The 14,624-nt window shown below is 35.7% G+C and overlaps 1 protein-coding gene across 1 annotated transcript in view; it reads left to right on the top strand.

Annotated features, from left to right (window-relative positions):
• LOC139495182 (aminopeptidase N-like) overlaps positions 1-14,624 on the top strand; it is a 41,517-nt gene that overhangs the window by 1,218 nt on the left and 25,675 nt on the right. The window contains exons 2-4 of the mRNA XM_071283388.1: positions 1,735-2,167; positions 13,406-13,561; positions 14,367-14,484. Coding sequence (XP_071139489.1) covers positions 1,735-2,167; positions 13,406-13,561; positions 14,367-14,484 — 707 coding nt within the window. The remainder of the gene's footprint in view (positions 1-1,734; positions 2,168-13,405; positions 13,562-14,366; positions 14,485-14,624) is intronic.

Genomic DNA, 14,624 nt, shown 5'->3' with positions numbered 1-14,624 from the left:
TGTAAATGCTTGTTATGTAATTGTTACACACAGCCTCCTAATAATAAACGTCAAACGAAGTCAAAAATTAAGAATGAATTCATTTTTTTTATGGTAAAGCTGTAGTAACATACTGTAGGAATATAAACATATTTACTTTGTGACATTTATTAATCAGCAAAAAACAACATTCTAAGATAGTACAATAGACAAACAATCTAACAGATCTTATCTACCAAGCAGATTTCAAATAATTTCACAATTTTCCAGCTTTTGATGTAGATTTTGTTTGATTAATTTGTCATATACATAGCTACAAACAATAGTATTTTGGTAAAAACCTTACAAATCTATACACAGGACACGTTTAAGTAAATAAGGTAAACAAGGGTCTGTATGGGGTCATTTAATTCTGTTTTCTTTAATTTTTTATGTCGTTGTTTTTAAAATCTTGTCCATAATTCCCTATACTTTATTTCTAAACCCCTTATTATTCTCTTTTCTTTATTTTTAGTCCATCTATTTTCTATTCTGTACAAACCTTATCCAGACCAGAGAAACAACCATACCGTATGGTCGGCTATAAAAGGCCTAAACATGAAAAGTTATCAGAATCCCTTATTTTACAAAATGACAACATTCGCGATACATATTTATTATTATAAAGTTTTCTACACATTGATAGCGTAAAATATCAGCCGCGAGCCACTATGTGAACCTTTTTGGCGAGCTCCACATTGTGTCGAGCAGCTGATATTTAACGATATTTATACGAAGAAAGCCCGATTATCTGTTTACCATTCAATTGTTGGTCTTTCCCTCATCCCAAGACAGTTTAAACTTGACGAAAGCAAGCTTGATAACTTCTCCTTTCTCGATACGTGATAGGAGAATTACGGAGACTGAACATGGCGATAGAAGCGTATAGGAAAGGACGATAAACTCTAATACCATATTTTATTCCTGTGTAAAATATAATACATATGACTTTATGCTTGAAGGGGTCATAAAACGATTTCCTACGTATCTTTTCACTCGCTCCTCTTAACTATGAAAATCATGCTTTTGATTTTATCAAAGATTTTTCTTTATGATTTTCAACTAAATTTGAATATTGAACCGACTTCTAGCAGGCGGTTGGATATTGAATATTCAATATCGAACAACGAATCGGTCGCTTACTTCATATGCATATTAAAAACTGGGAATTGTCGAAGTTTGAGTCTCATACAGTTTTTTGGTTTTTAGACATACCATCAAAATTGGTTGGTGAAAAAAAAGTGGCTGATATTTTGATCGGCTGCTAAAAGTGGCTGCCAGCTTAAATCTATTGGCTTTATGTGCTATTAATGACAATAATGAAATGATGCATTGAACAACATCCGAAAGCTTGATACAACTCTTAAATTCATGATTGTACCATAAAATATTATATTATGAATTGAATGCATCCTTTTATAATTATAAATTAATTTTTAATCTGGTTTTAAAAGTATTGATCGTGTTCACATGTTTAACATAAAGCGATCGCTTCATACCAAATGTGCTTTGGTCAACACTTGTTCACACCAATTAGAGTACAAGGGTAACGCGTTATTAAAAAAGGAGGGACAAAGGAGAAAGAAAACAAAGACAACAAAGACAACAAATCTCAGGGTTGCACTACTGGGCTGAATGACATGCAGGACAATGACAGGATCAAAATGAAACCTTAAATAAAATCATGAAATGCTTTTTTAGATTTTTTTTTAACAGAATCAGATGGGAAGGCAGTGCATAAAGCTCCGTCCGTTGAGAGGAACTTTCGACTACCACCCAACTTGTACCCGACTGTTTATACAGTTGAGATTCAGCCATTTATCTATGGAGACAACTCAGAAAACTTTTTCTTCTCTGGTCACGTGGGAATAGAAGTAGAATGCAGGTCATCAACAGACGAAATTATTCTACACAGTAAGATGTTAAATATTACAGAAAATTCTATCGAAATTCGGCCGAGCGGAAGAGAGAACGACACAATAAATTCTACTTTGGAATATGATACAGACAACGAGTTCATAATACTGAAAATGAGTAGATTGATGGTTGCCGGAAACAGATATATTGTAGAAATGGGATTCGATGGACATTTCTCGGAGGATTTAGTAGGATTGTATCTTAGTTCGTATGTTCGTGACAACTCTACAGTGTAAGTATGATACGGTGCTTTTTGTCCGCGATTTGCTTTTTGTCCGCTTTTGCTTTTTGTCCGATTATTTTGCTTTTTGTCCGATACTTTTGCTTTTTGTCCGTTGCTTTTTGTCCGATAATTTTGCTTTTTGTCCGATACTTTTGCTTTTTGTCCGTTGCTTTTTGTCCGTTTTGCTTTTTGTCCGATAATTTTGCTTTTTGTCCGACACTTTTGCTTTTTGTCCGTTGCTTTTTGTCCGTTTTGCTTTTTAGCTCACCTGGACCATAGGACTAAGTGAGCTTTTCTCATTTTCTCATTATTCGTCGTCGTCATTAATTTTTACAAAAATCTTCTCTTCTGAAACTACTGGCAAAATTAAAGCAAACATGGCCAAAATCATCCTTAGGGTATTTAGTTTCAAAAAAGTATCCGATGACCCCGCCCAATAATTAAGATGGCCGCAATGTCTAAAAGAAGAGCATGGCATAAAATGTAGATTTTGGCTTATATATCTGAAACAAAACCATAGAGACAATCTAACAAGGGATAAGAACATTTCGCCTCATAAAATAATGTGGACCAGTCAGAACTTTTCATGTGGGACAATATGAGCTCTTAATTTAAAAAAAAGTGGGACAATCGGGAATAAGCCCTACAGACTTGAGCAATTCTAAAATAAACACTGTTGATGTATCTCTTTTAAATTTTATATTAAAAAGTGTTTTACATTTACGAATGCACTATATTGTATCTGTATTTCGTGATAGAAATTAAGTAAATGCTTAAGTAACCATTTTATTACTTTTCCCCCTCTTTTCGAGTTTGTCAAACAAAAATAAACTACTTTGTTGAAAATGCTGTTGTGTTAACCAAAGTTTCCTTAATCTTATTACTTGAATAACCTCGAACTTCCTCGTCATTTGGATATAGTTGCTAAATAATTCCGAAATGTATGGATTAATACAGTTTATCTAAATAAATAGCTACACATGTATTACGTAAACTTTGTGATAGTGTTCCAAAAATGAAGTTTGTTTGTTTGTTATATTTGTAATATTTGTAATGTTTAAGAAAAATAAAGTTGTTGGAAATATGACGAAAATATTACCAGACTTAAAAAAGTTTTTTTTTAACTGAAATGTTGCAAAATATTTTGGAGCGACTGTCAATCGGCCATTCGCATATAAGTGCAAATGGTGACTATATATTATTAGCGGGAAGAAGATACTGTGCGTTTAAGCAATAACATGTTGTAAATGTGTGCACTTCCACATGTAGCAAACGCCGACACCATTTAACATAATGATAAAACTATTCAAACGAGAAAACCATTGATTTACAAAACATTAACGACAAACAAATACAGAAACAAACAACAACTATTGAATTACAGATTGAAACTCCGTTCCTGACTTATTCGTATGATTATCATATATAATATTTAGCGCGGTTAAACATCAATTTAGAATTTCAATAACGAAACCATCACTCAAGGATTATTTGATTTGATAAATTTCTAAACTATTCTAAAGTTTCGAGCATATAAAAAAGAAGATGTGGTATGATTGCCAATGAGACAACTATCCACAAAAGACCAAAATGACACAAACATTAACAACTATAGGTCACCGTACGACCTTCAACAATGAGCAAAGCCCATACCGCATAGTCAGCTATAAAGGCCCCGATAAGACAATGTAAAACAATTCAAACGAGAAAACTAACGGCCTTATTTAAGTAAAAAAATGAACGAAAAACAAATATGTAACACATAAACAAACGACAACCACTGAATTACAGGCTCCTGACTTGGGACAGGCACAGATTTAAATAATGTGCCGGAGTTAAACATATTAGCGGGATCCCAACCCTCCCCCTAACCTGGGACAGTGGTATAACAGTACAACATAAGAACGAACTATAAAAATCAGTTGAAAAAGGCTTAACTCATCAGATAGACACAAATACAAGTGGACGTGTCCGGGTACTTATACATCCCGACACAAAACGTCACAATGAACAGATCTGAGAGTACTCCCAGTTATCTGACAGCTATTTCAAAGCCACTAACAACTAATAAAAAGTCATGCCTCTGAGACTTAACGTTCGTTTAAGTCTTTGAATATCCCATGTATTCTACAAATTGGTGTACGTACACCATTGCTCACACGTTTGAGGATGACAGACTAACTTACGACCAGAATGAATAAGAATTAGTCTATATAACAAGATGTAAAATATTTCTAGTGTAAAAGACTTTAACCTCGCCACATTATTTATGTATGTGCCTGTACCAAGTCAGGAGCCTGTATATTCAGTGGTTGTCGTTTGTTTATGTGTTACATATTTGTTTTTTCATTTATTTTTTTGACATAAATAAGGCCGTTAGTTTTCTCGTTTGAATTGTTTTACATTGTCTTATCGGGGCCTTTTATAGCTGACTATGCTGTATGGGCTTTCCTCATTGTTGAAGGCCGTACGGTGACCTAATGCTGTTAATGTCTGTGTCATTTTGGTCTTTTGTGGATAGTTGTCTCATTTGCAATAATACCACATCTTCTTTTTTATAAGAATGCCAACTCCTCACACGTACAATTATTACTTCATTTTCTGTTTTTCACTCATCTAATTATTATATCTATTTTAATTCAATATTGTATCCATATAAATGTATATGAACGCTTACATATATATAATTATTGCGATATCATATATAAGAGAGAGGCAAAGTGTACCAAAGGATAATCACACTAAAAAGGGTTGAAACAAACCAACAAAGCCGCAGCTGAATGAAAAACAACAAGATACACAACAGTCCACAAAACAAATGGTCCGAGAACACAATTTTATGGACAATTTTGTGTTTAGGGTGTCTTGAAATCTTTTGACAGCTTCCGAAGTGCTAATTTTTAACCTTTTTCAGCTGGACCAAATCACTACTTTCCAGTAAATTCTGGACCCAAATTGTTTTACAGTGTAATTTCACCCCCCCCCCCTACTTACAATGTGAGGCATTAAACAAGGAGAAATAAATTTGGAAGGGGTAAAAAAATTATTGGCAAGTAACCCACTGTTATCACTAGGGACTAATAACGAAAATCAAGGGACGACAATTGTGGTCTCGGACGAAATCATTGAAATTTAAAATCTGAGCAACAAGAACCAATGCAACTGTGATGATGTATGGTTAACTGGAAGAGTAAGATAATCCTGCTCCGTCCATTAAGTTTTAAAAAGTCATGTATTAAACTCAAACTCTCGAACACGTTGTCTTGGAAGATCTTTATTCCAAGGGGGTCCTTAATAGTTGCTTTTTGATAATCCTATAAGGAGTTTATAATTTAACTCCTTGCGAACACTTTCATAAGGAACGAAAATTCCCATCTGCATCTTTTTGAAAAGATTGCAAATATTGTTTAAATTAAATAGGGTATCCCATTTCAAACCCAGCGTCTCGGAAAATCTCATTTTAGGGCACTAGACAATGATTAAATGTAGTAATTCGATAATAATACATGGATTTCTCGCGAAAACATCGTTAAGGCGAAATTTAAAGTTTGTCTTGGCTGATTGAAGAAATTTCACAATAAAAACTGAAACGCAAAAACGCAAAAACGCATAAAGATGTTTATTCAGGACAATAACTTATATAAAACAACAGCAGAAATACATATAATGTATCACCAATGGAGGTTGTAAAATACTGTAGGTGATACTTAAACGTAATGTTCTATTTATTTTTTTTGTCGTAAAGGGGACTGGAGGGTATTAATCCATTATTTTTTAAATATACATGTAGGATTTTGCTTGTTTTTCTATAGATGAACTTTTATCATATACTAAATAGAAAAATCAAATAAAAACATGGGGTTATCGTTCACTTAAGCTCACAATCTGCCCTCGAAAGAAGCAACCATTTTTGTTAAGGTACTTTTTTTTAAGTTGAACTAATAGGAGAAATAGAGAGATATATATATCGAAATAAAAAAAGAACTAAATTACAGAAATCGATTTAATTTTACAACTGTTTAGTTTACGTAAAGCATATTTGAAAAATATCTATAGGTCACCGATGAGTTGAAAAAGACATTTTAATTCTAATGCCAAAACAAAATGTCATTATTGCACTAAAGGGAGACAATTTGGAGCTTTTACAGTGATATAAACATTTGAAAAATAAATCTGAGGCCAAAATCATTCGATTTTTTGGGTTGATTTTTGAGCCAATTCATAAAGTTATAACTAATAGTGTAATAAATAAAATTTGTAATGAAAACAAAAATGATAAAATTTTTGCTGAAATTACCCTCGAGCCTCCGAAAGAGCAAGTATTGCACAAAAAAAAGGAATCATCCTTTAACGGAAACAACAGTTACTCTTGAAATCATCGGCTATTCGTCGATGACTAAAGGCTATTTATTTCTGAAATCTAAATTTTGTTTTGCTGTTCTGAGTGTTCAAGATGTTACATGCATCTAAAATATTGGTAAAACATTTGAAAAAATACTGATCTGTATAAAATTTACACAAAAGTAAACGAATGAAAGCCGCTGGAATGCAGTCCAGGACTCGGATAAATAAGCACATTTAAACAAGAGTGCACACACTGAAATGTCTCGCCTACTTTACTCATCATTAATATTATGTTGATAGCCCTAAGTATAAAGATTTATTACAACTGCCACATAAACTTAACATTAACCAAGATAGCTAAACAAAGACCAAATGAATTATGAAAATGAGGTAAAGGTCAGACGAACCATACCAGGCAGACATGAACAGCTAACAATTCTTCGATACAACAAATATACTTGACCTATTACTTATAGTTTAAGAAAAACAGACCAAAACACAAAAACTTAACACTGTGCAATGAACCGTGAAATTGAGGTCATGGTCAAATAAAACCTGGGAGACTTATATATAGATCATAAGATATTTTCATGCACCAAATATAGTGACCTTTGGCATATAATATTAGATAAAAAGACCAAAACTCAAAAACTGAACTTTGACCACTGAACCAAGAAAATGAGGTCAAGGTCAGATGATATCTTCCCGCTAGACATGTACACCTTGCAATCATTCCATACAACAAATATTGTAGACTCATTGCATAAAGTATGAGAAAAACAGACCAAGACAGAAAAATTTGACTATAACCACTGAACCGTGAAAATGAGGTCAAGGTCAGATGGCACCTGCCAGTTGGACATGTACACCTTACAGTCCTTCCATACACCGAATATACTAGCCCTGTTGCTTATAGTATCTGAGATGTGGACTTGACCACCAAAACTTATTCTAACCTTTGTTCACTGATCCACGAAATGAAGTCGAGGTCAAGTGAAAACTGTCTGACGGGCATGAGTACCTTGTAAAGTACGCACATACCAAATATAGTTATCCTATTACTTATAATAAGAGAGAATTCAACATTACAAAAATTCTGAACTTTTTTTTCAAGTGATCACTGAACCATGAAAATGAGGTCAAGGACATTGGACATGTGACTGACAGAAACTTCGTAACATGAGGCATCTATATACAGAGTATGAAGCATCCAATTCTTCCACCTTCTAAAATATTAAGCTTTTCAGAAGTTAACTTACGCCGCCGCCGCCGCCGCCGCCGGATCACTATTCATATGTCGAGCTTTCTGCAACAAAAGTTACAGGCTCGACTAAAATGACAGGTTATATGAACTGAGTGGCAATAAAAGCACAAGTCTAACACTTGCTTTTTAAAAAATTAAAATCTTTATTTAAAATGGTCATCTTTAAACAAACAAAAATTGAATATGAAAATTTACAATTCCAACAATAGATCGATATTAAACAGAAATGTTTCATTATCATTTTTCGGCTACAATTGGTATATGAACCATCCAAATGTCAAAATATCAACATAGAGTATTTACAAAGAATGTTTCTGTTATGTTGTGCAACTAAATCTCTACAGCAAATGGTAGTGACAACACTAGATGTTAATTAGGATCCAGCGAAAAGCCAGGCTTTTGTCCACGAAGGTAGCAAATTGTCGGTGTGACTATCGCTGACGGCTTTTGGTAACACACGATATGGTTGTTGGTCATGTTGTTATCACCAAGGGAAGGTCATCGTGCTCTTAATTTCCACACAAACTGATATAGCTCCAAAGGTTTAACAATGAACACCAATGGACACTCATGTCAATTGGAAGGCCACGCGGAATCAATATCGGAGATGTTAAAGACAAATGCATCGGTCATGCTGGGCTTTTGTTGCTTAATGTCTAAATGGACATGGCCTATAATTAAAAGATCCTTTTGCGGAATTTGTGGATTATTTGGTCAACTGTATACAGTCTACGAGCAATTGCATCCTGGGAAAAGCCTCATTAGATAAACCCCAATTTGTTTGTAATTGGTTGTCAGAAAGACCTGGCATATAGTCTTATATTTATTGAACTTACTTACTTACAATAAGGGATAAGCCAGCGAGTAAGTCAGCAAAGGGTTAGGGAAGTACCTTGGTATATAAAAAAGTCGAAATAAACAATTGCCGGCTGGCCAAGAGATTCTCCACGTGGGGTATGATGCCAGAGGTAGAAGTAGTCATTGCCTTAAAAAAGGCACAGATCACTTAGGCCCAAGACCCGTACGAGTTTGACAACAATGAATTAAAAGGGTAAGGTGGTACCTCTGTTTGCAACGAAGTCGAAATACACTTTAATAATTGCCGGCTGGCCAAACTAAAAGATTCTCCACGTAGGCCATTTTACCAGAGATAGAGGAGGGCATTGCCATACAAATTTCTTATAGCACTTATGCCCTAGACCCGTACGAGTTTGACAATAATGAATCAAAAGGGGGAGATGGTACCTCTGTTTACAACAAAGTCGAAATAAAGTATTGCCGGCTGGCCAAACTAAGAGGTTCTCCACGTAAGCCATTTTACCAGAGATAGATATGGTAATTGCCTTTAAAATGGCATATAACACTAATTCCAAAGACCTGTACGATTTTGCCTGCAAGGGGTTAAAAATAAAAGGTGTTACCTTTGTTTACAACGAAGTCGAAATAAACCTCTACCTCTGGTATAATGATCCACGTAGAGAATCCCGGAGTTTGGCCTACCGGCTACAGTTATTTTGACTTTAATGTGAACAGAGGTACCACCTCCTCATTTTAGCTCTTTACTGACAAACTCGTACGGGTATATGCCATATAAGTGCTATATGCTATTTTAAAGGCAATGACCACCTATACCTCTGGTAGCATGGCCCATGTGGTGAATCTCGTAGTTTGAACAGCCGGCAATATTTCATAACGACTTTGCGATATACTAGAATACCCTCCTTTCCTTTTGCTGGCATAAGTGCTATAAACCATTTTAAAGGCAAGGCCCACCTCTACCTCTGGTATCATGATAAACGTGGATCATCTTTTATTTTTGGCCATCCGGCAATAGTTTATTTCGACTTTGTTATATACCAGGGTACCCTCCTTACCCTTTGCTGACAAACTCGTACAGATCAATGGAATAAGAAGTATGGGCCATTTAGATGCAATGTCCACCACTACCTTTGTTATAATGGCCTATGTTGAGAATTTCTTTGTTTGGCCAGCCGGCAATAATTCATTTCGACTTCGTTGTAAACATAGATACCACCTCCCCCTTTTAACACTTTGCTGAAGCACTGGTACGGGTCTACGGCATAAGTGGCCATTTTTGAGGCTATGGCCACGTCTACCTCTGGTATCATGGCCCATGTGGAGAATCTCTTCGTTTAGCCAGCCAGCAATAGTTTATTTCGACTTTGTGATATACTGAGGTACCCCCCTTACCCTTTGCTGATTAACTTACACGGGTCTGGGACATACGTGTTATGGCTATGTTGGAGGTAATGCCTACCTCATCCTCTGATATAATACCCCGCGTATAGAATCTCTTAGTTAGGCCAGTCGGCTTAATTTATATTTTCGTTGTAAAAAGAGGCATCGCATCCCCCCTTTAACCTTTTGCTGACAAACTCGTACAGGTCTAGGGCGTTAGTTTTATCAGCCATTTAAAAGGCAATGCACACATTTAACCTAGGATTAATGGCCAACTTGGAGAATCTCGTACTTAAGCAAGCCGGCAATAATTTATTTCGACTTCTTTGTAAACAGAGGTTCCAACTCCCCTTTAAACCCTTTGATGATACCGCGTACTTCTCTAGGGAATAAGTGATTTAGGCCATTTTAGAGGCAATGACAACCTCTACCTCTGGTATCATGGCCCACGCGGAGAATCTCTTAGCCATCCAGCAATAGTTTAGTTCGACTTTATTATATACTAGGGTACCAACCTTACACTTTGCTGACTAACTCGTACGGGTCTAGGTCATTCGTGCTCATGGTCATTTTATAGAGGCAATCCCTTCCTCTACCTCTCATATTATGGCCCGCGTGGATAATTTCTTAGTTTAGCCAGCGGGCAACAGTTTATTTCTACTTCGTTATATACCGGGCTAATTCATCCCCCTTTTAACTCATTGTTGACAAACTCGTTCGGGTCTATAGCATAAGTGCTATGAGCCATTTTTAAGAGAATGACTACTCCAACATCTAGTATAAGGGCGCACCTAAAAATGTCTTAGTTTGGGCAGCCGTCACTATTTTTGGTGGACTGTGTGATATACTAGAGTATTCCCCTTACCCTCTTCTGACCAACTCGTACGGGTCGAGGACATAAGTGCCATGGCCCATGGACCATTTAAGAGGCACTGCCTACCTATACCTCTGGTATAATGGCCAACGTGGAGAATCTTTTAGTTTGAAGAGCTGGCAATAATGAGGTTTATTTTTACTTCGTGATATACCGGCGAAACTCATGCCCCTTTTAATTCGTTGCTGATAAACTCGTGTAGATCCAGGACATAAGTGCTATAAGCCATTTATAAGGGTTTGACTACCTCTTCTTCTGGTATAATGGCCTACCTGGAGTATGTCTTAGTTTAGCCAGCTTTCAATAGTTGTTTTTTAGACTTAGGGATATACAAGAGTATTCCCCTTGCCCTCTGTTGACCAACACCTACGGGTCTAGGATATTAGTGCTTCGAGCCATTTTAGAGGTAATGCGATATATTGTAAAAGACATGAAATTTCATGTACAAATCATTTATAATGTGAGTATGGTCTGTATTTAACTCCTAAAAGGACATGGTATTTTGAAGTTCAAAATGAAACCTGCCAAAAATATACACATTTTATATCGAACATAAAGCAAAATTATCGGACAAAAAGCAAAACGGACAAAAAGCAACGGACAAAAAGCAAAAGTTTCGAACAAAAAGCAAAATAATCAAACAAAAGGCAAAACGGACAAAAAGCAACGGACAAAAAGCAAAAGTTTCGGACAAAAAGCAAAATAATCGGACAAAAGGCAAAACGGACAAAAAGCAATGGACAAAAAGCAAAAGTTTCGGACAAAAAGCAAAATTATCGGACAAAAAGCAAAAGCGGACAAAAAGCGAATTGCGGACAAAAAGCACCGTATCATAAGTATAATCAGTTTTTCATTGGTGTAGTTTAATTTGTTATTCGCCTTGGCCGCCATGTTGCAATTAGAAATTGAACATAATGATGGTAACAGTAAAAACATTTATTATAGAAATTGGGGTTTCTTTTACGTCTTCTGTGTAAGTATAAATTATAGTTTTCCATTGGCGTAGTTTGAACTTAAGTTATTCGCCTTGGCCGCAATGTTGCAATTACAAATTCTAATGCAATAACGTTTGTAACGTTCATTTTGATTGCATGGATAACGTCATTGTTTACATGGCATCAATTGAGAATTGATGCTATGGGTCGTACGCGCAAGCGCAGACGGCATATGACATATTTTAAAAACATGTTTTAACGTTGTTTTCATTTAGTTTCATTAGAATGGAGATAACAATATTGTATTTTAAGCTCCGACGGCATCAATTGGGGATTTGATGGTCGCAAATAACAGTTTACTGTCTAGATGCTAACGCGTCGCCAGTAAACTTAATTTGCGACTATCAAATCCTCAATTGATGATGCCGTCGGAGCTTAATATACAATACAGTTATCTCCTAATTGACAAACAGGGAGGGGGAGGTAGCAGTAAACACATAATGAATATCTAAATGGATTATATCTTGATTCACGTTACAACGCTACATTTTTAGTTTAAACATATTTATTTATAGTGGATTGGGAAACAAGTTTTGCAACTCATATTAATCCCTTTCCACTTTGCGGGTGCGAGTGCTGCCTTGCAGCGGATATAGCCTGCTCTTTTTTTTTTTTTAAATCTACAAGAGTGTTTATAACGTGCAAGAGGTATGGCTCTCTCTTTACACGGGTCAGCCATTTATCATCCCCTTCCGATGGACTATCATCGCAAATGATGTCAAGAGAGAGCCGAAAATTCAGTCCCTGAAATTTTCATCCCAGAACGGGAATCGAACTAGGAACCTTTTAGTAGTCTGATGCACTAACCACTACACCACGGCTCTCTTAGGATTTTATTTAGGAATGTTCATAAACAAATAAACTCATCATAGATAACAGGATTACATTTTGTACCTAGCCCAGACGCGTGTTTTGTCTACGAAAGACTCATCAGTGACGCTCGAATCAAAAAAGTTAAAAGGCCAAACGAAGTACGAAGTTGAAGAGCTTTGAGGACCCTTTGCAATGTTCATTTTTGTTAGTTACAATCTGTCACCCAGTTTTCATATCTATATGACTTAATATGACTTGACTCGGAACCTACCTTTATTCCCTGTAAAATCACATACAAAAATTACCACGTGCATATATAACAAGATATACTTCATTTAGATATTCAATTAAATAGACTTTAAAAAACACTATTTCTGTAATATTTGTGTTTACTGCTATCCCCTGTTTGTCGATTTTAATTGCACCAAATGTTGTACTTAGAAGCCGCCTTCGTCCCTCATCCGACTTGAGTTTATACAATGTATCTAGTATAGAGAGTTGTTGTTATAAAAAGTCACGAAGACACAAGATGTGAAACAATTTAAAAAAAAAAAGCTAATGATAAATATATATATATATAATGTACTAGTACTACACAATGAAAGAATGAACAGTAGACATATTATTCATTGAAAAACTACTGGGTTACTTGTTGATGACTTCAGACAAAGTGGTTGACACATTGGCGGTTTAATGTTATTTGCAGTTTTTGATTGGACGATTATTTTGTTAACATTTGATAATGTTTCCTATTTCAGATACCTTGCTACGACACAATTTGAAGCTGCTCATGCCAGGAGAGCATTTCCATGTTTTGACGAGCCTGCAATTAAAGCCAAATTTAATATAACTCTCGTCAGGAAAGACCATATGACTTCCTTGTCAAATACTCGTATTATTTATCAAAAAAATAGGTGAGTACAGCTAATTTAAATAAAGACTGTACAAGGGAAGATCATTTTGTTAAATCATAAACAAATAATGCAATTCACGAAGAAAAGGATCTTCTTCCTTTTTCACGCGAACACATAAAATCACTCCTGGTTACCTGTTTGGTTCGACTTGATCCATTGTCAGGAAACACATGCATATTTTGTATGTTATGGTTGTATAAATTATATTGTTTTATGCATCTGGTTTTTTTTTCTTACGGGATCAGGCAGCGAGTTGTTGAAATAGTTGAACTACTATATCACTAGTCTGTCAACACTGAAATTTTGAGTTCGAATCCCGAACGTGGCATGTGCGCTCGACTTCAATCTTGACTTGTATTGTCAGTTTACCTACCGAAAGAGCACATTGACTCCACCTACTAATAAAAACGGACTGCCACGAAATAGGACAATAGTGCTCAAAGTGGTGTTAAACACAAATCAAGCAAATGACCAATTGATGTTTAGTTTAAACATATTTATTTATAGTGGATTGGGAAACAAGTTTTGCAACTTATATTAATCCCTTCCACTTTGAGGGTGCGAGTGCTGCCTTGTAGCGGCATTAGCCTATTCCTTTTGGTGTATTTAACGTGCAAGAGATATGGCTCTCTCTTAACACGGGTCAGCCATTTATCGTCCCCTTCCGACGGACAATCACCGTTTCCTCAAGACCATACTCGCAGATGGTGTCAAGGGAGATAATTGATGTTTATTTAATCACTTGTCATTAGTTTGCCTCTTTATAGCCAACAATTTTAACTTACCATAAATTGCGATTTTCCAGAACGGACGATTGGGTTGCTGACCATTATGAAGAAACCCCGTTGATGTCAACTTATCTCTTAGCCTTTATTGTTTGTGACTTTCAATACACAAGTGACGTCACCAAGAACAATGTACTAGTAAGTCAATAGTAATGCATTTGTATCTACAGATTTAAATTATGAATGAATGATAATTATCAATTGAGAGTCACACAGTATTAGATTAAAACTCAAAGTAAGGCCAGTTCAAACACATCTTTTGTCATAAGGAAACTAAG

The sequence above is a fragment of the Mytilus edulis genome, chromosome 11 (genome assembly GCF_963676685.1).
Source record: "Mytilus edulis chromosome 11, xbMytEdul2.2, whole genome shotgun sequence".
In the NCBI taxonomy this organism is placed as follows: Eukaryota; Metazoa; Mollusca; class Bivalvia; order Mytilida; family Mytilidae; genus Mytilus; species Mytilus edulis.
This window is presented reverse-complemented; position numbering and strand designations above follow the sequence as displayed.